General features: G+C 41.2%; 1 protein-coding gene across 5 annotated transcripts in view; it reads right to left on the bottom strand.

The window, feature by feature from the left end:
* The window catches only part of RIMBP2 (RIMS binding protein 2), a 280,445-nt gene that overhangs the window by 62,724 nt on the left and 197,593 nt on the right, over positions 1–20,128 (bottom strand). For all 5 annotated transcript variants that reach the window (XM_073312919.1, XM_078848948.1, XM_078848949.1 and 2 more), the window contains 3 exons: positions 14,164–14,368; positions 5,518–5,669; positions 913–989 (listed from right to left, as the gene is read on the bottom strand). In XM_073312919.1, coding sequence (XP_073169020.1) covers positions 913–989; positions 5,518–5,669; positions 14,164–14,368 — 434 coding nt within the window. The remainder of the gene's footprint in view (positions 1–912; positions 990–5,517; positions 5,670–14,163; positions 14,369–20,128) is intronic.

The raw sequence follows: 20,128 nt of genomic DNA, 5'->3' as shown, positions 1-20,128 counted from the left end.
GGGCAAATGAATTCTGCACACACGCAGGGGGACAGAATTCCCCCAGGAGTAACTGAGCGCCAGCAGGCTCAACACACCCAGATCAGACAGCAGACAAGCCACACTTTCACCAGAACTCCCATGCCATCTCGAGAGCCTGTGTGCAGGTGCACTGCTGACACTGCTCTCCTCAGGAAGGAAGGAAGCTGAAGCAGAGAAAGCACTTCTAAAAGATTAGGCTTGTGTCTCTATTGAAAACCTTTCTGTAATGGTCAGACACAGAGCCTGAATTAACGTAGAATGTTATCGTTTACATTCTGAGACTACCCTTTACTGATCTGAAGCTATTTATACACTGAGAAAGACACTGATTAGCAGGATCCCTTCTGACAAATGTTGTTTGCTCTTCCCTGACCTCCATTTCCCAGGCCAGCTGGTCAGAAAATGACCTGGGCACAAACCTGACCCCCATCTGTCTGTAGGCATGTACAACCCAAAAGGCAATGAAAAAAACTGCATGGTTCCACCGTGCAAGAGCATGGGTGTAGGATGCGGAAAGCCTGCACAAGAAAGCCTGCACTCTCTGTGAACCACACAGCTGTGCTTTGTATTTGCATAGGTGAGCTCCATCCACTGTAGTCATGAAGTTGCTTGGGGATGAATGTGGGAGGGGCTTTTGCGGATGCCAATTCACCAGCCAAACCCATTTGCATGGAGGGTGGGACACACCATTTGCCCAGGCTGGGGAAGTAGGGTGTGGTTAGGATCCCGTCTATTTCCCTGAACCCCACTGTGATTCGCCCCCTTTACTTAGGATCGTGTCTGAATAGAACTGGGGCCTGGACATTAATTACATCTGCAAAAAAAAAAAAAAAAGTGAAAAAACCCCACAATTTTGGGATTATATTTTTTTCCCCCAGCTGTTTATGTTACCTATAACGGGCGATGCAAAGATGGACTTTCCCAGAATATCTTTGCTTTGAGGTATTGGAATTCCGTTCATTATCCATCTGTAAAAAAATAAAGACAATAGGATTTATACTGTTGCACCCACTGTTATCCTGAAGCTATCCTATATAAACTAGCCTGAGTACATGCAACACTCCATATGACATGAAACAGAGTCAGATATAGGCTTTCAGCAATTCATTTTTATTTAGAAATATGTAGACTAATAATTAATAGTAATTTATCCAAAGTGTTTGCTGTTTTATTTTAATTAAAACTTCAGCAAGTTAGTCCCAAGATGACTTATTGTAAATGATTCACCTAGCATTGTGTACAGTGTTAGTTGCCATTCAAATGTCAACATTTACACAGTTAGCTCATAATGGCATCCTATAGTTAGGATAGGAAATAAAAGTGGTACTTTAGATACCACTGACTTGTAACTGTAAGCAAACGTTGATTTTTTTAAATTGTGACCAGTATTAACTGAAGAATCACACCAAATAAAAATCTTCTCAACCAGTCCCCATCTGCTGAATTCCATCCGCTCCACTAACCCAGTGGAAAAACATATTAGCTCTGAATTCACCATGATGCTTAATTCAGCACAAAATAGCAAAGCCATAATTTTGACTCCACCATGAATTAATGAGTAGAAAACCTAGTGAATAAACTGTTTTGCTGAGTCAACATAAACAGGTCCCATGTATTTTGCATCTCCATCAGATACGTTCTTGAAATTCAGTGTACTGAAATAATAAAAACTCTGTCTCTCCTGCTTGATACTGGGCAGAGTTCATAAAGGAGGAACACATTTCTCACTGTCCCATTTTACGATTTGCTAGACACCTCTAGGAGAACTGAGATAGCAACTTCTCCTTAAAACAGAAGTACCAAGTTAGGCTGTGGAGTCAAGCAGGGAAGCTTTCAGAGGGTGGGATGGTAACCCTATAATCCAGGAGACAGGCACGTACCAGACTGTGATTCGGAGTAACCCTCTTGTTCCTGCTGCCCCCTGGTTCCAGTTATGAAACAATTTGCTCCAGAAAAAATGCTGGTGCAAGTCACTTTCTTCTCTGCGCTGGGTTTGGGGCATGGGCTGCTCTCGTGATGGGCATAACCAAGACTCCGGACACGCCCCATGCTTGCTTGCCTGCCTACTTGTCGCCCACCACATGGGAATGGGAGTAGCAGTTGGCACTGGTGATGTGCGTAGCCTGTACAGTGGTGTATGGAGGCTCCTTATGTCCTCTGACTCCCTGTGTAGATGTGTGCAGCTTAATGATTACCCTAGAAGCAGAGCCAGAATTCTTACTAACAGTCATGGAAGTTGTGGGGATGTCTTTGTGGAATGGATTGAGCTCCCTTTTGATGTCAGAAATTACAACAGCAAGTACCACTCTCAGATTTTATATTTCAAAGGCTGATTTCCTTAAGGTGTCATTTATATACTTTTCTTCTTGGATACTGGATATGGTACCTTGGTCTGTAACTAAACTTCCGTGTGTATGTGAGAGGTATGCAGGGACCACATAATTACACTTAGAAAGGCAAACAATGAGCAATTCAGTTAAAAACTGCTTGGCATTCTCAGTGAGAGAAAACTGAAAAATAATAGAAGAAGGGAACTAAATGTGACATGCACTTGTTCTGTTCTGTTAGTTCTGCTTCCTTACATTTGGTTGCTATGCTGCCTTTTCTGGCTTCACTCTTCCTGATGCAGCCTATTCACCAAGCAGGGGCTGCTCACACCTCCCACTAATGGCATTAAGAGTTTATCTGTATGTGTTTCTTGGTCAACAGACCCTGAGATGTTTCAGAGTAACAGCCGTGTTAGTCTGTATTCGCAAAAAGAAAAGGAGTACTTGTGGCACCTTAGAGACTAACCAATTTATTTGAGCATGAGTTTTCGTGAGCTACAGCTCACTTCATCGGATGCATACCGTGGAAACTGCAGAAGACATTATATACACACAGAGAATATGAAACAATACCTCCTCCCACCCCACTGTCCTGCTGGTAATAGCTTATCTAAAGTGATCATCAAGTTGGGCCATTTCCAGCACAAATCCAGGTTTTCTCACCCTCCACCCCCCCACACACAAATTCACTCTCCTGCTGGTAATAGCCCATCCAAAGTGACAACTCTCTACACAATGTGCACGATAATCAAGTTGGGCCATTTCCTGCACAAATCCAGGTTCTCTCACCCCCTCAGCCCCCTCCAAAAAACACACACACAAACTCACTCTCCTGCTGGTAATAGCTCATCCAAAGTGACCACTCTCCCTACAATGTGCATGATAATCAAGGTGGGCCATTTCCAGCACAAATTCAGGTTTTCTCACCCCCCCCACCCCCATACACACACAAACTCACTCTCCTGCTGGTAATAGCTCATCCAAACTGACCACTCTCCCTACAATGTGCATGGTAATCAAGGTGGGCCATGTCCAGCACAAATCCAGGCTTTCTCACCCCCCCCCCCTTTTTTTTTCCCCAGGGACACACACACACACACACACACACACACACACAAACTCACTCTCCTGCTGGCAATAGCTCATCCAAACTGACCACTCTCCAAAGTTTAAATCCAAGTTAAACCAGAATGTCTGGGGGGGGGGGGGTAGGAAAAAACAAGGGGAAATAGGCTACCTTGCATAATGACTTAGCCACTCCCAGTCTCTATTTAAGCCTAAATTAATAGTATCCAATTTGCAAATGAATTCCAATTCAGCAGTTTCTCGCTGGAGTCTGGATTTGAAGTTTTTTTGTTTTAAGATAGCGACCTTCATGTCTGTGATTGCGTGACCAGAGAGATTGAAGTGTTCTCCGACTGGTTTATGAGTGTTATAATTCTTGACATCTGATTTGTGTCCATTTATTCTTTTACGTAGAGACTGTCCAGTTTGACCAATGTAAATGGCAGAGGGGCATTGCTGGCACATGATGGCATATATCACATTGGTGGATGTGCAGGTGAACGAGCCTCTGATAGTGTGGCTGATGTTATTAGGCCCTGTGATGGTGTCCCCTGAATAGATATGTGGGCACAGATGTGGCTATTGAATGGCATATTAGTAGAAGCTAGTAGGAATCTAATTCTTTTGTAGAATATCGTATATTACACTTGGATTTTTAACGATGTCCACAAGCACTTTGATGCAATCAACTTCCTGGGGTTCAGCTGCAAACCCTATGTTATAGCCATAGCATGTGAACACAATTTCACGCTATTTACTTTTAAAATGTTTGACAGAGGGAAAAATCAGGACTGTATCCAATAAAATATCATTACATCCCTCACTTTATTATAGTTCTGTTTGCCCTCATGGAACAGTGTTACAGAATTTAATGTAAAATAATAGCCTTTTTATAGATTTTTTTAAAAATCATCCCATATATGTTTTTAATAGATAATGAGATCCCAATGATAGAATTCTTTAGCCTGGTTAAGGACACCTACAGATAGGACCTTATTCTCTATTAAATCTGATTGGGATTTAAGAACATTTTTATAGAACCCTATAACATTTCTACAAGAGGCTTTTGGGTTTCATCCTTATTCAAGTCTATAGGAGTTTTTTATGTGGGTGTTGAGACTGTGCACATGATGAGATGAAGGAAAAGGAGTCATAATCAAGTACACTGAAGAACTTGAATGGTGTTTCAGTGGATTTCCTGCTAGTCTTGGGATGTACAAAGATTAGCAATAATAAAATATTGTAAGATCTCTGCTGAATTTTTCAAAAACTGCAAATAAATGCATATATGGTGGGAAGCTGGATGGCTGAGGGGATTCTCCAGTTTACAGGCTCAAATTCAGCTAAGAATGGTACCCTAGAAACTGGTCCAGGTGGCAATATCATTCCAGTTACTAATGAGTGGATTTCCACATCATGAAAACCAAGCAAAGAACAGGTCAAAGAGAATGATCCACTTCTCACACCTAGAAGTGGCCTTTCTAGAAGAGCTGAGGCACATTGGCAGGGCATTGGGTGGAATAGTGCTCTTACAGGTGCATTATCTGTCCTGTGAATAGAGGATTTATGTCAATCTAGCACCACTAATGGGCACAAAAAAGATTGACAAAAATGTGATACATTTCACAAGGGCTAAATAAACAAACTAAGCAAAAGACAAGAATGCAAGGCAGTCAGCAAAGATAAAAAAAGCATATAGCTGATTTTCATCCTACATATATATGAGGCTCACAATAGAACAGCAGTCTAGCTATAAAACACTGCTTAAACTATGCTGTCGAGGGCTGGGATTTTCAAAGACATCTAAGGGGCACTCAACACTCTCATTGAATGAGTGGGATTTGGGCACCTAACTTGCTGAGACTCCTTTGAAAATCGCAGGTCAGGTTTCCTAGGTGGGATTTTCAAATGCCCTATGCGATTTAGATGCACAATAATCCCATTATTTGTGCTCCCAAATCACTTGGGTGCTTTTGAAAATCCCAATCCTTGACTCTTCAGAACTGCAGTCAAACACTGAGCTGCAGCACACCTGTCCCATTGAAGAAGGAAGGCTCTGGCCAATCAAACACATTCCCAATGTCATCAACTTAAAAAGACTCACGTCTGAATCAAATCTGCATCTTGGGCTGCCGGATCTTGATCTGGACAGAAAAGTAGGTTTGACGGACAACTGTTCCGGTTTGTCAACGGATATCTTCAGGGGTCGTATAAACTCCGAAATCACACAACGACTTCCAGAGGGGCTTTCGTTACCTACCCGTAAATAAAAACACAACAATTGGTACAAAGTGGCACCCTGGTTGGCAGTCACAGCAGAGGCATCATATGCTGAATGGGTCACAGCGTGTGAATGACCATCTGGCCCCTATTAATGGCTCTTCCAGAGAGGGGCTGACAAAGGGTAGCATGGAGCAAACACCCATTGCCACTTCCCATTCTGTACCTGTTCAGTGAACTAAAAGTTCCGAAAAACTTCTAATGGACAATTACAGGGAATGTGAAGACATTTTTAATTTCAAGATCAGAGCTAAGGAGCAAATAAACATGAACCGCATCCCAATTTTTACCGACCAGCTGGGAAAGAGAAAAGGTTACTGTATGAGATGACTACGTGTTCTAGCAGTTTCACACATGCTAAGATTATTTTTCAGGTTGGCATGAAAAAAAAACCCAACAAGCCTGCTTGGAAATACTGTCTATTTATTGGCAATAATAATATTCAGCTTAGCACTTGCACTAAAAAGTTTTAACTAATTAATGTTCAATACCCTGTAGGGAGATAGGTACGCACTACTGGTCCTAATCCTTATTTACAATAAGGCACTTTTATGTCACCGTGCACGTGCAACTTCACTTAACCTAAGTGAAAATATATACGCAATTTCAGATCTCTTCACTGCCAGAGAACAACCAAGTCCTACTCTCTCCATTCTGCAGATCAGGTAACAATGTCAGGTAAGTGTCTTGCCCAATGCTACATGGTATATCAGTGGCAGAGCAGCATTAGAATTGGGGTTTCTTGTTCCACAGCCCATATTCTAAGGCACAAACACAATCATTAAACGGTCTAAAAAATGCAGGAGACACATTAAGGGAAAAAGGAGAAAATTCTGGAGACACTTTGAACATTTTTTTCCTGTTTGTAAAGATGATGCCAATAAAAGATAAAATACACCACGCTGTTAAAGGAATAAGAGACCTGATCCTGCAAGATGCTAAGCAGCCCGAAGTATTCCCAGGATCAAGCCCTAAAGGCTTGTGAAATATGCTTTTAAAAAATGTGCTACCCAAGGCTGCAAGGGGGATTGGTAAACGTGGAATATAAAACGCTGGCCTATGTTTTCCTTCACCAGTCATACTACTCCTCTGGAACCACAAGAAAGAAAACCGGAAATAACAAGCTAGGGATAATTATATCTGAAACAGCAGCAGCTGCAGCAAAGCCACAGCAAACAATTTGGGCACTGCTGCCACAGTCCGATTTCTCAGCCTTCCTCTCCTTTCTTTTTAATACAACTAGTCCATGCCCTTATTTTCAAGTCCTGGTCTCGTGTGAGGTTGGCAGCTCCTCTCCAATTGTGCTAGGAGTTTGAAACGTGGTGTTTTGTTCTTGAAGTGCCTGCTTCCTCCGGTTACATGCCACTGAGAATCGTCCACTGTACCACAGAGGAGGATGAGCTCCAAAAAGACATTATCAGAGGGTTTTTCGGTATGTTCCTTGGTCCAACTTGATTCATTCACTCTGCACCACTTTAATTTTACAGCACGTCCGCTTAAGCACCTTGATGGCAGGGAAATATACAAGGCCGAACAAAAGATTTATTGCAACCAGCCCTGGTTGCAGCAATCTCCATACTGGCAAAGGGCACATTTTTTATTTTTGGAATTTCTTTCATACTTTTAATAGAATAATGATCCCCTTTCAGAAACCTGTCACTAATTTGGCTTCTTCCATTCACTGTTAATGCGTTTGCCACACCAGACTGTCATTCTAAAGTCTACAAATAATTGCTCCAACTGCAACAATATATGAAAAGGAAACCAGTTCTGAGGCTCATGTCTATTGGATTTTCCTTGGTTTCGTTATATACACTACAGTGTGAGCTCTTCCTAGGCACCAGACACGAGGTGAGTGGAAAGTTCCTTCGACACCCTACCCCTTGCTGTGTACCCGATACAGGGGATTGGCCAGAATCTGAGCCTACATTAGATCAGACAGAACAACACAAAAGCAATATCCTGGAACACTGTTCATGTCATGGGAATTGATGGGGAACTCAGGAAGGGATGTTGGAAGAAATACGCTTTAAGGAGGTATATGAAGGAGGAGAGAGGGTGCTCAGCAGGAGATAACAAGAAGCAGCATGATAGAAGGTCCAAGGCTGAGAGTGGAAACATGAAATAAAAGGCAAAAACAGAGAGAGAGAGAGAGAGAGAGAGAGAGAGAGAGAGACGGACGGGGAGGTGGGAACAAGTGTCCAGATGAAGAGGGGAGCTAAATGATGGGGACTGTGAAAGTCAAGACATGGTGCTTGACTTTGCTGCAGTAGAGAACAGAGAGATGCAAATGCAGATGATGTGGTTGAAGCAGCAGAGGACTTTAGCAGCTACATTTTGGACAGATTGGAGAGGTGAGAAGCACGGAGGTAAGAGAAGAGGAAAGATCACAACAGTCAAGGCAAAAGATGATTGAGGCATGGAGAAGGAGTTTAGCCGTGAGGGACACAGGAAGGTAATGTGGGTTTTGGTAACAGAGAGGAAGAAGTGACAGGACTGAGCAAGAGACTGAATGTGGTGGGGGGAGAGAAGAGAAGAATCACTGCTCGATTTTAGAAAGAGGCAAATAGAAAGAAATTAAGTAACTTGCCTTGAACTCACTTCATTATACTGGATCAGGCATGCACCTGAGAGACAAGAGACCTGAGTTTTAATCCTGATTCTGACACTGATTTGGTGTGTGACCTTGGGCAAATCACTCCTACCCCTTCTGTGTCTCATTTGCCCCACCTGTAAATGAGGACAATGATGTTTTCCTACCTAGGTCAGTGCAAAGTGGCAGAGGGAGACACTTCAGCAGTACTTCCAACCATTCAAGAGGGATTTGGTTTCCAAATCTGATTTACTGCTTCCTGAAATGTCACTTCCCTCTCAATTCCCCCTTCGCATTCAGCTACATCTGCAAGATCCTTTCTCCCTACCTCTAACAAGTCCTCCTGAGTGCCAGCAACTGTTAACTTCCTCTGCAAGAGTTTGTGAAATGACGACTGCTGCTCCTGAAGAAATCCCTCCTCCCCGCACTCTTAGCCCTACAGGGCGTCTTCCATCTCAGACTATAATAAAAACAATTTCCTGAACCAGCTTAAATCCATCACTCTATTTCCACGGTACTGTACCATACTAGGTAAAAAGATGAGAACTATGGACTAGCTACAGTGTAGATTGTTAGTTGTTAGCTATTGGGGACTTTGCACAATGGAAATCATTCTTTGTTGTTGCTGCTGTTTAAGGTAATGATTACTTATTTTTAAATAAAGTGTCTTAATTTGTCCAAATTCCAGCAACCATGTAGAGTTTTATGTTTTTTTAGTTCAACAGAGATTTTATAAAAAGCTACCATAAGTGCAAACGACTTCATTAATAACAATCAACATCTTAGCAAAAAGGCAAATTGAAACTCATATGAAACATATTGTAAGCCTCTTGAACTCTCTTGCTCTTGGAGTTCTATAGAAGAAGCCAGCCCCTTTGGATTAAGTATACATAGATATAGTAACATAATGCTGCATCTGTAACTAAGACTAATTTTACAATCAGAATATGCCGGAATTGCAAGTTAAATTCTCTTCTCACTCTGGTGCAATGCCAGTGGCTTCACTTGGTTTGCACCACAATAAGTACCAGGAGCTTTTGGTCTTATATGGATGCTTCTCCATTTATGAACTCATTGGAGACTAGGAATACATACATCCTTCCCCTCAGCCTAGTAGTCTGAAAAGTAATAATAATGATAAGGATTAATGATAGAATTCACTGGAGGACAACAATGCGTATATGTCTCCTGAAGGCGAGGGTATTGGCCTGGGATGTGGAAAATCCTGGTTGAAGTCACTGCTCTACCTGATTCTCTGCAATTTTTCATATCAGATCAGCCCCGATCAGGGAGAGCAGAGATGTGATCCTGGGTCTTCCACATCCCAGGCCAGTGCCCTAGCCCCACAGCTTGAAATAATCTCCCTCCCCTGCTCTGCCTTATCCAAATACCCCTAACCCCTTCCTGAAAAAAATATGATGGAAAAAAGATACATCTCCACAGAACATTTCAGCAAAAGTGTTCCAAACAGCTCTAGTGAAAGGTTACGCAACACAAAGGACCTCTCCCAGGGGCTTCTCGTAGCAGAATGCATCATTCTGAATCCATGACTTGAGATCCTTTCTGAACTGCAGACTGGTTTGAATGAATTTATATAATAACAGCAAATAGGCACGGAAAGGTGTGAAAACTGTAAGTGGTGACCACATTTTCAACAGCTGTTTCCTGTCAGGAAGCTTGCAAGTGTAATATTGGTATGATAGTATGCAATGCATGGTGCTAAAACACAGGTAATAAGGATTCCAAGGAACATCAGTGTTTTGATAATATTAACTTTAGAGTGAAAAAGGGTCCCAACTTCCTGATAGTCTGGCTGTAGGTTATTTGACTCAACTGAATTTCCCTCTCCTCCTTCCTCCAGTCACTGTTTTCACTTAGGGCCAATTTTTTTTCCGAGTCCACATTACAGTGGATGGAAGAGAGGGGTGTGGGGCAGGCGAGAGGGGTGTGGGCGGCATTAGGAAGCTTACTTATGACTTTCTGGTTCTAAGGGCTGTTCTAACCTGCACCAGCTCCCACTAGTTGGAGAATGCTGGAGTGCACCAGGCTCCAGCTACTCCTTTTGCTGGCCCCTATCTGCCCTTGTGCTCTGGGAAGGGAGGTGTAGGAGCCAGTCACCCCAGCTCTATCCCTGATGTGCCATCTGACAGGCACAAAAGGAGGGGAGTGGACCTTCACTCAGAACATCAAACCCTGTCTCTTCAGCTTGATTTGTCTTGCCAGCTGAACTGCTTTTTTTTTTGTTGGATAAAAGAACCCGCATGCATGTATAAAGTTCCAAAATACATAGACCTTCTCACCAAGAGCTCTCGTATAGGCTGTTTGTAACCAAGGCATTACGAGTCATCCTACACCCATTGAAGTCAATGGGTTTTTTTCCTTGACATCAGTAGGAGTAGCACTGGACCCATAATACCTTAGTTACTAAACACAAAACTAAACTTTCCTGTTGCTGGAAGCTTCAGATACATCAGGCACATAACATTTTGTCATGGCTGGCAACTGACCAGTGGAGGAAGTTTCAAGAATGATCTTTCAAGGGAAAAGACAAGGAAATGCTGCCAATTCCTTCATTTAAAGGTCTCAGGACACAAAGCTGATCATACTTAAAGTGGCTGGTCATGAACCAATTACACCTTCTATTCTACTTACATTACTATTGACTGATCAATTACGGACTACACTGTATGTCTGGGGAAAGAACATTAAAACACCCCTGGTACCTGGCCTTGTTTCTGACATTTGCTCTGTTTTGAAAGCTGTCCTCGTGTTCTCTCCTACCCAGTAAACAATAAAAAAAATTCTGCCCCTAATTCTGAGAGCTTGATGAGAACACCACTATTATGGTGAACTGGCTGATTTCAGCAACTAAAAATACTGCCCGCTTGCTTAAGTATTATGGACCAAATCAATACTCAGCACAACTTATTGATAGCAATGGAGTACTGGTTCAAATTTAAGTCTCACAGTTGCTCACTTGAGTAGACCCATAGGTGAGTAGGATGTGAGTAAACTTTTGCAGGATAGGGCCTTTAATGACTGGAGAGAGAACCAGGCTATATTTTCAAAGCTTTCATTTGAAGACATGTTGTTCTTAGCCATTTCAATTAGTGATCAGCAAACATCAAGAAGTTGGAAGAGTTTGACTTAGGCCCGAGGGTGACCAGATGTCCCAATTTCATTGGGACAGTCCCAATTTCATTGGGACAGTCCCAATTTTTGGATCTTTTTCTTATATAGGCTCCTCTTGTCCTCTGTCCCAGTTTTTCACATTTGCTGTCTGGTCACCCACTGGGCCCCCAAAAGTTTAGGTGCTTATTGGAACATTTTGGGTCTATTTAAACAGATTTTTAAAGATTTTAACTGAACCTTGCATATCTGCCTAAGGGGATTCTGATGATTAATTAAGTCCCTTTAAAATTAATTGCTGCTTTGAAAATCCCACCCTTACCGTTACTATTTGACATTGAGGGCCTGATCCTGCAATCTTTATTACGACAAAGCTCCCATTGACTTCCCATTGACACCAGGAGATGGTATTCTGCGTTTTCCTTCTAATTCACCCAGTTTGGTAGGAATGCTCTAGACACACATAAGCCTATAAACTATTATGCAGCACAAGGAGTGAGATTGCAAACACGTCTCTTCTGTGTTAAAGAAAAATCACAATGTCCCACCATCTCTAAAGAAACCACTGAAGTGAACTGAAAAAAGAAAGTCTTCTTGTTCCATTTGACTTGGCTTCACATCAAGTTTGTCAGCCTTCGATGAATACAGTTGCTCATCTGCAGTGGTAGGGAAATGATTTGTGAATCACAGTACTTTTCCTGACGATAGAAAATGGGTCCCCCCCGCCCCCACACACCCTTTCTTAGAAACTCAGGAAGATGACATACAAAACCCAAATCTATTTTACTTTTCCAGCTTCTCTTCATATTTATTATAAAGCAATTGTTCAAGAATCCTCAAAGCCTGATAAGGCAATGAAAAATTATCTCACAGCAACACAACAGCTGTGAGCAGTCTATTGTAATGTCAGTATCTCAGAGTGATGCCTGAAGAACATTACAGTTTGGGTGTTAGCGATCCCCAAATATCAGCGCACCAATTGTCCAGAATTGATTTTCTTTTCTCCTCCTCCTTTTTAATTGGTTTATTCCCTTGCGTCATGGAAAATGCCTCCACTGACAGATCCTTTTTTCCTTTAACGTATGTCGTTTTCCTTGTGACAAAATCCATCAAACTAAGTCAGGAGGTGTTTGGGGCCAGATCTTCTTCTGGGGTAAAGTGGTGTAGCTCCATTGACTTCAATGAGGCTATGCCGATTTACACCAGCTGATGATCCGACCTGTTAACTTAATTGGAAAGAAAGAAAGTCCATGATAGAGAACAAATGTCACTGATTATGTATTTTTTTCATTATTATTTGTATTGCCATAGTACCTAGAGGTCCCATCCAAAGACCAGGGTTCTCTTGTGCTAGACATTGTATACATAATCACTGCGCTTTTCAGCACTGACAGTCAGGCAGCTGGGTGGAAACTACATTATGGGTCCCTTCCAAGTATCCTCAGATAACCTCCTGACCAATGATACTGCCTGAGTCTTTGAAAATTGTTTATGCATAAGAGGCAGTGAGCAAACTCAGCTAGTCACAAGGAGTCGTCCCCTTTGGCAAAAAGAAAAGTCACCTGGCAAAAGCTCAACACGCCTCTTTGGGAGACACACAATGAAGGGAACAAAGTAAAATTGAGACAATGATATGGACCATCCTTATGAAGCATTTCGAGATATACGCAGAAAACCACTGTATAAAAGCTAGGTGATTATTATTGTTATGGTAAGTAAGGCATGATGAGAATGAAGCATATTTAAACATACCTTCCTTATTTTTAAATTAAATTCATTCATTTAAAACCTTGTTTTTACCTTCTTTTTAAATTAAAATAAAGGGGCATTTTCAGCCAAGTTTCACTGTGGTTAAAATGGCACTTTAACCCATCATCACTACACTGACCACATCCTGTTAAATATAATCAACATTCTAGGGAAAAGTAAAAACCCAACAGATGTTATTTGCATGGAGGGCTTCTCAAAAGTATTCCATCCAAACTTTTTGCATGGAAAACTGAGTTTTCATCAAAACTAACATTTTTTGTGGAAATGGTCTGCTTTCCTCATTTTTATGTATTTATTTATTTATTTTTCATCAGGTTTGTGGTTTTTTTCACAAGTCAAAATTTTCTGCTGAAAGTTTTGACTAAAAAGAAAATATTTTCTTTTTTGTTGAAATTTTCCACAGAACACCTTCATTTTTCAATCCACTCTACCTACAGATTCCTTTCACAGAAGGAAAGAGAGGGGGGAAAAAAAGCAAATGTAACTGACGCTAAGTCAGAGTGAGTCTCTGCCCCCCTACAGTCTACTGCTATCTCCAAGCTAGCGAGACAGCCCCTTTAACCCAAGGACCTTCTATATCCAGAGGTCCTGTGATCAGTTCCCACAGACAATCCACCCAGGGGATCGTCACACAAGTGGTGACCTATACTGGGATACGAACTGCTCTTGATCTCTGACACTCCAGACAAGCTTCCCAAAGGGTGTTTTTTCACAAATAATAAGGAATGATCGTTAGGTCAAATTTTACTCTCAATTACATTAAATCTCAGTAAATCCATTGTAACTCCAATGAAGTCAGAGAGCTACTCAGAGAGCTACTCAGAAATGGCCCCAGGGTATACAACTGAATCAGGGCCAAATTCTGCTCTCTCTCACACACAGGCAAATCCCATTGCCATCAATGGGATTTGTTTATATGAGGGTTTAATTTGACCCCTAATGCAGCAAATTCCTTCAAATAAAAGTATCAGCTCTTACCTTTGCCTATGGAGGTGGCTATTCCGTTCATTAACTGGGACAGAGATTTACTAGGGGAGCCAAGGACATCTGGGGATGCCACTGAGTTACTGCTCAAGAGATCAATCTTTCCAGCTTGCTGCCGAAACTTCTCCAGTTCCTTGGAGAGGAGGTTAAACTGTTCACTCTGTGTCCGACATTTCTCCTCTAGCTCTCGTACCTTGGCCTGCACAACCAAGACATAAGAGATGCATCTGAATGGGATCACAGAGAGCTTTGGTCAGATCAGATTGTCAGAGAGTATCAAGAAGCAGGGATGGGCAAACTAGTTTGGATCACCCTTTTCCTGCTCCTAAACATTTTCCCATATTTAGAATCACACTCTTTGGGAGTCGATAATATGCAGGTAAATATTTTTTTCACCACCAATTTCCAAGCAAGAGAAATCTTGTTCTCATAGTGTTTTCAGTTAGGACTGGGAGTGGCACTGCTAGTAAATTTGCAAGATAAAGTCTTGTTTTATGAAAATTTTCAGCCCAAATATTCCTGATTCAGAAAAGCAGCCCAGTTTCTCAATGATTCTCCAAACCAACCCCAAAACCCAAATCTCTTTTTCAGGTTTGCCCATCCTTAGCCATTAAATCACAGCGTCCTTAATTGCTATACTAATGTTTATAGAAAAGCAGTGGTGGTTCATGCAGAATGTTGGTCTAGCTGTTGGCTGAATTCTATTTCAAAATTAATGTACACAACTAGATGTGCCAAACTGTCCAGAAGTAATCCAGACACCAGCCAACAGGGTATTACTCATAAGCTTGACTGTAACAAACATTTGGTCACTGGCAGGCTTTGCCTTTTTGTCTTAATTCGGAGGCATCAAGCTGTGACACAGCAGAAATTATGTGGAAATTTTGTAACTATTTGATGCATTATTTCCTAATCTGATGTTTTATCACATACCAACATTCTTTTCATCCCGTTTATCCTCCTTCCCCTCCATAGCCCTAGTAAAACAGCCGTGTGAAGGAGTGTAAACTGGCTATGAATTAGATCCATTTTCCCCCATTGAATTGTTGCTACTGGAACTTTTTTTGGGGGGGGAAGAGCAGAATTTTTCACGTGGTGAATGGGAAAGACAGCTGAATGGCTACAATTTTTCTACATAAAAACCATAGCTGTATTACATCCAGATGCCTCACTGTGGGCACCAAACAATTATATGACTCATGGTAAGGCTAATGATGGAATTCATTCCAGGGCTCTCCTGATGATGTGCCTCAAGTAATTTAAAATGTTCAATAGTTTCACCCACATGCCCCCTGGAAGAACACATGCATTACAATGTCCCAGTTTCCTGGTATAGAATGGAGTATTATTTTCTCGTTAATAAAATACTTCTAAAAATACAAGCAAATCCGAACATATAATTAATCTCTTCAAATTCATCAAATGCAAATTGGTTTAATCTTGCTATAGAAATATGAACACATTTGGCCGATGTGAGTATTCTGAACGGAGTAAGAGATAATTGGAAAAGACAGAGACAGCGTGAAGAGTTCTAAACAAAGTCGAAACGCTTTTGCCTTTTATTCTTCCACTGTTGGCTTAGGGTACCCACATATGAGCCTTTTCTATTTGTCACTTTGCCACTTATTAGCAATTAGTTGAAAACTGGCAATAGGGCTTCTGCGTGCAATTTGAAAAGAAAATTAAATAGGCAACAGCAGTAAAAGGATTTAGGCTTCTAGAATCCCAGTCTTTCCAATGGAGAACTTTGGGACTAGTTATCAACTCTTGTGTGCAAGAAATACCCTGAAGCTTTCCAGTATACAACCCAAGCATTCAAAAAGCATGAGTCAGTCCCTGAAAAAATCATAAGATTGAAAAATAAATAAACAAACATGGGGTTCTTTTTATTTGCCTTTTGGGCTTTGAGTCATTAGCGTTCACAATTTGAACTTTTCTCGGCAACCTGGAGGGCTAGAAGCTTTTTTTATTTTTTAAATGGAAGAAAAGATTCTGATATGATCACAGAGCTGATGCTTTAAGGAGAAAAAGTACCATGAAACTTGCAATAAAACTGAGAGCTGGCAACCCTGCATGTGCTTGTTTTCTAACACTAGACAACTGGTTGCTTGACTATTAATAGCTAAAAATGAAATTCAGATCTGTGCAAGGACTCAGCCCAAGGCCTATACACCACTTAAGTCCCATTTAAGACCTATTATGAGGACTTTAGCGAGATTTAAATGCTGCGCAGACCTTCTGCACAGGGGTGAATTTCACCCCACTAAAATAATGTCTACAGAAATCAAAACAGACCTTCAGAAAATTACACAGACACATCTTGCTGGCATTGATAATCTCTGACTCATAACTTAAACACAGCTAAATAACTGACACAGTCTTTTCATTCATGTCACCATCTTTAATATTATATGTCATATTTTAAACAGGACTTAAATTTATGAGCAGATTTATGTAAAAATGACTGTTCTTGGCATACACCAAAAATGGCTTTAAACATCACACTGGTAATCTGCTAACAAATACAAATATGGATTCAGATTACATTCTAACATAAAATACTCCTGTAAATATTTGAAGTTATTTACCGGTTTCTGATGTATGTTGAAAAGCTCTGTAGATTTCATTTATAATGATCTGATTTTAAGTTAATGCTCTTGCCTTCCAAATCTAAATAAAATGGCTCAGAAGAGGCTGCTAAATGGCAAAGGTCACTGAGTTCTTACTGAAATTAAAGTATCAGCTACAATTGTTTGAAAAGATGCATGGGAAATCTGCAAGTCAGGAATGTTTCTGGTGGTACTAAACAAACACAGTAATGTGATAAAATAGCACTGAAAATACACAGAAATAGTTGCATTATTATAACTCTGCCTTTTGCTAACAGAAACCACATGCTAACCTCCCTGAAAAAAATGTAACAGTCTTCCCCCCAAAACCACAATCAGTATATACTCTCTCCTACTTCAATTCTGCTGCTCACTTCCCATTTCCAGATCATTCAGGCAATATTGGCAACCACGTTCCAACATCACATGGCATCTGCCAACATCCTAGATGCTCCCCAATTGTACTTCACTTGGCCATACAGCAAAACATGGAGACAGCCCTAGTGGCACTAAAAGAGGACATCCTTATGGAGGCCGCATCCAAGGAAGGAGGCCGCATCTAGAAGCTCATACTACTTGACCTCTAAGCAATTTACGATGCAGTCACTCACATTCTTCTGTTGGCCTTTCTGCATGACAAGGCTAGAATAGAAGGCCTAGCATTGGTACAGTCATTCCTCTCCAACAGGACTAAAAATACAGCAATAGGCAAGTGCTCTGCTCCCTCAATTGCCTTCGCTTATGGAGACCCTTTGGGAGCTACTTTGTCCCTGCCCTCTTAAATATCGAAATGAGACTCCCTGGAAGATGTGATAAGACGCCATAGACTGAGCTGCCAACAATACATTGAGAACACCCAGCTGCAATCAACACCATCATGAAGATGTCACCATACCTAGAGGAGAGCAGCTCCCGGTTGAAGAGTAGTTGGCTCACACACAATCTGGGCAAAACTGAAGAAACTCTTTGAAGAACTAGCCAGGGTCCATATGTCCCCTGTCTCCTGTTCTTCAAATTGGTGAGAACCCTGACTAGGGTGACCAGACAGCAAGTGTGAAAAATCGGGATAGGGGGTGGCAGTAATAGGAGCCTATATAAGAAAAAGCCCGAAATATCAGGACTGTCCCTATAAAATCAGGACATCTGGTCACCCTAACCCTGACAGTCCTGTTCAAAACAGCAATTAGCTTAGAAGACCAGTTGGCATCAGTGATATTGAAAACTGCCTCACCAAGAAGCTTCACCTCTTACTGCCAGATGGGGACTGTGACTCACTGTCTCTGGATCTCAAGGTAGCATCAATGTCGAGATTCCAGCTTGTGCATAACGTGATTCTCACCTTATCCCTATGCACCGATCCTTCCACTCGCTCCTAATCTGCTGCTGTTGATAGTTCCAGGCTTTCGTCCTGATCATCAGAGCCATCAACAGGTCGGGACTCAGCTACATCAACGACTACGTTTCCATCCACCACTCACCAAGACAGCTGTGCTCCTCTGGGACAATACAGTTCACAACACCATGGGGCAGCCACAGACAATTAGTTCTACAATGAGGGGGATTGGCTGTGGAATGAGCTGCCACACACCAGAGTCTTGCCACCTTCAGGGTATGCTGCAAGACACTCCTCTTTGACAAAACTTTCCCACCATAACAAAATTAACAGGAGGGGGAAGAAGGAAAGAAGCAAAAGAGATTTCTGTACCAGGGAAGGGAGAAAAGCCAAAGACTCTTGAAATCCCTTAGGGACCTTGCTATGAAGTCCTAATTGATCTGTGCAGTGATCAGCAATATAAAAAAAAACTAATAAAAACTATAGATAGATAAATTCACCATATTCCATATTGATAAATCACTGTTTACACTGCCTTGTATCTTCTATTAAATAGGAGCCACCTGCAGGATCATAAACTTCTGGAGTCTCTGATCTGAAATCCTGAGCAAGTGGGGGTAGTACAGTACGTGACCATAAGAGGCTACTTAGTTCTTTATATAGCACTATTCATCGTTAAAGAGCTTTACGTTTGTCAGAGCTGTCAGGAAAGAGATCACAGCAGCAGAGACTTGTCAGTAAGGAAATGGGGATTAATAATATGAAGAAATAAAAGCCCAGTGATGTGATTTCTGTGAGTTTTTTCAACGTGTATCTTCATTTTCATAATACGTATTTATAGTTTGGAAGATTTCTAATAGGCACTGTTTGTTTAGTGCCAAATTCTCTCTTTAGATGGCCCCCTCTCCTTGAATAACCAAAAGGATTGATATCACCTTCCATATTCAAGACGTGATCCCCTGAAATTGTGTGTCTCCTTCAAAAGCATAGGGGCCAGATTTTCAAAAAGAGCTTAGTACCCAGCAGCTTCTATTCTGGCACCTAAATGAAATATTTTCAAAACTGTTCATTTTGTTCAAATGAAATATTTTCAAAACTGTTCAAATGGGGCTGCTGGGTTCTGAGCACTTTTGAAAATCTGGCCACTTAATTTAGGTCTCTAAATTGGAACTGAACTCTTGAAAATACAGTTTCAGATTATAAAAATAAGAGCAGAGTTTGGTCAAAAGTGGGCAGTCTCCTTCAAAAGCATAGGGGCCAGATTTTCAAAAAGAGCTTAGTACCCAGCAGCTTCTATTCTGGCACCTAAATGAAATATTTTCAAAACTGTTCATTTTGTTCAAATGAAATATTTTCAAAACTGTTCAAATGGGGCTGCTGGGTTCTGAGCACTTTTGAAAATCTGGCCACTTAATTTAGGTCTCTAAATTGGAACTGAACTCTTGAAAATACAGTTTCAGATTATAAAAATAAGAGCAGAGTTTGGTCAAAAGTGGGCAGTTTACAACAAACCTTGAAGATCTTTCTAAGCTACCCTCTGAAATGGGTGTCTCTCTAATTCATTTCCTAAGCATAAAGCAGTCACCTTTATGTATCAAAAACAGGGAAGATGTGTGAAGGATCTACTTGGCTACAAGATTTTTGCCCCACTTTTTGCTGTATTGGAGAATCAAATGGAAAAGTAATTATATACTCACTTTTCAAGTACTCAGATATCAGGTGCATTTCTGACATAACCTGGAAAACTTTGGATTCTTAAATCAAGGAGTAAACCACCCTGATTCACATATACATAGTAGTATATGATAATGCATAAGTAGTGATCAGCAAGCCACAAAGGTATTGAGGTACAGTTAACCTCAAAAAGTGTAGATATCTAATAAACTGTGAATATCAGAAACAAAGGATTGTGATTCCATTGGAGGATAAAACAGAAGCCAGAGTGTGACGGAGAAAACACATAGAGGACATACATAAGCATGCTGGATCTCTTATAATGCCAGGGGCCTCACTGATT

This window comes from Lepidochelys kempii, chromosome 15 (assembly GCF_965140285.1).
Source record: "Lepidochelys kempii isolate rLepKem1 chromosome 15, rLepKem1.hap1, whole genome shotgun sequence".
NCBI classification, from domain to species: domain Eukaryota; kingdom Metazoa; phylum Chordata; order Testudines; family Cheloniidae; genus Lepidochelys; species Lepidochelys kempii.
This window is presented reverse-complemented; position numbering and strand designations above follow the sequence as displayed.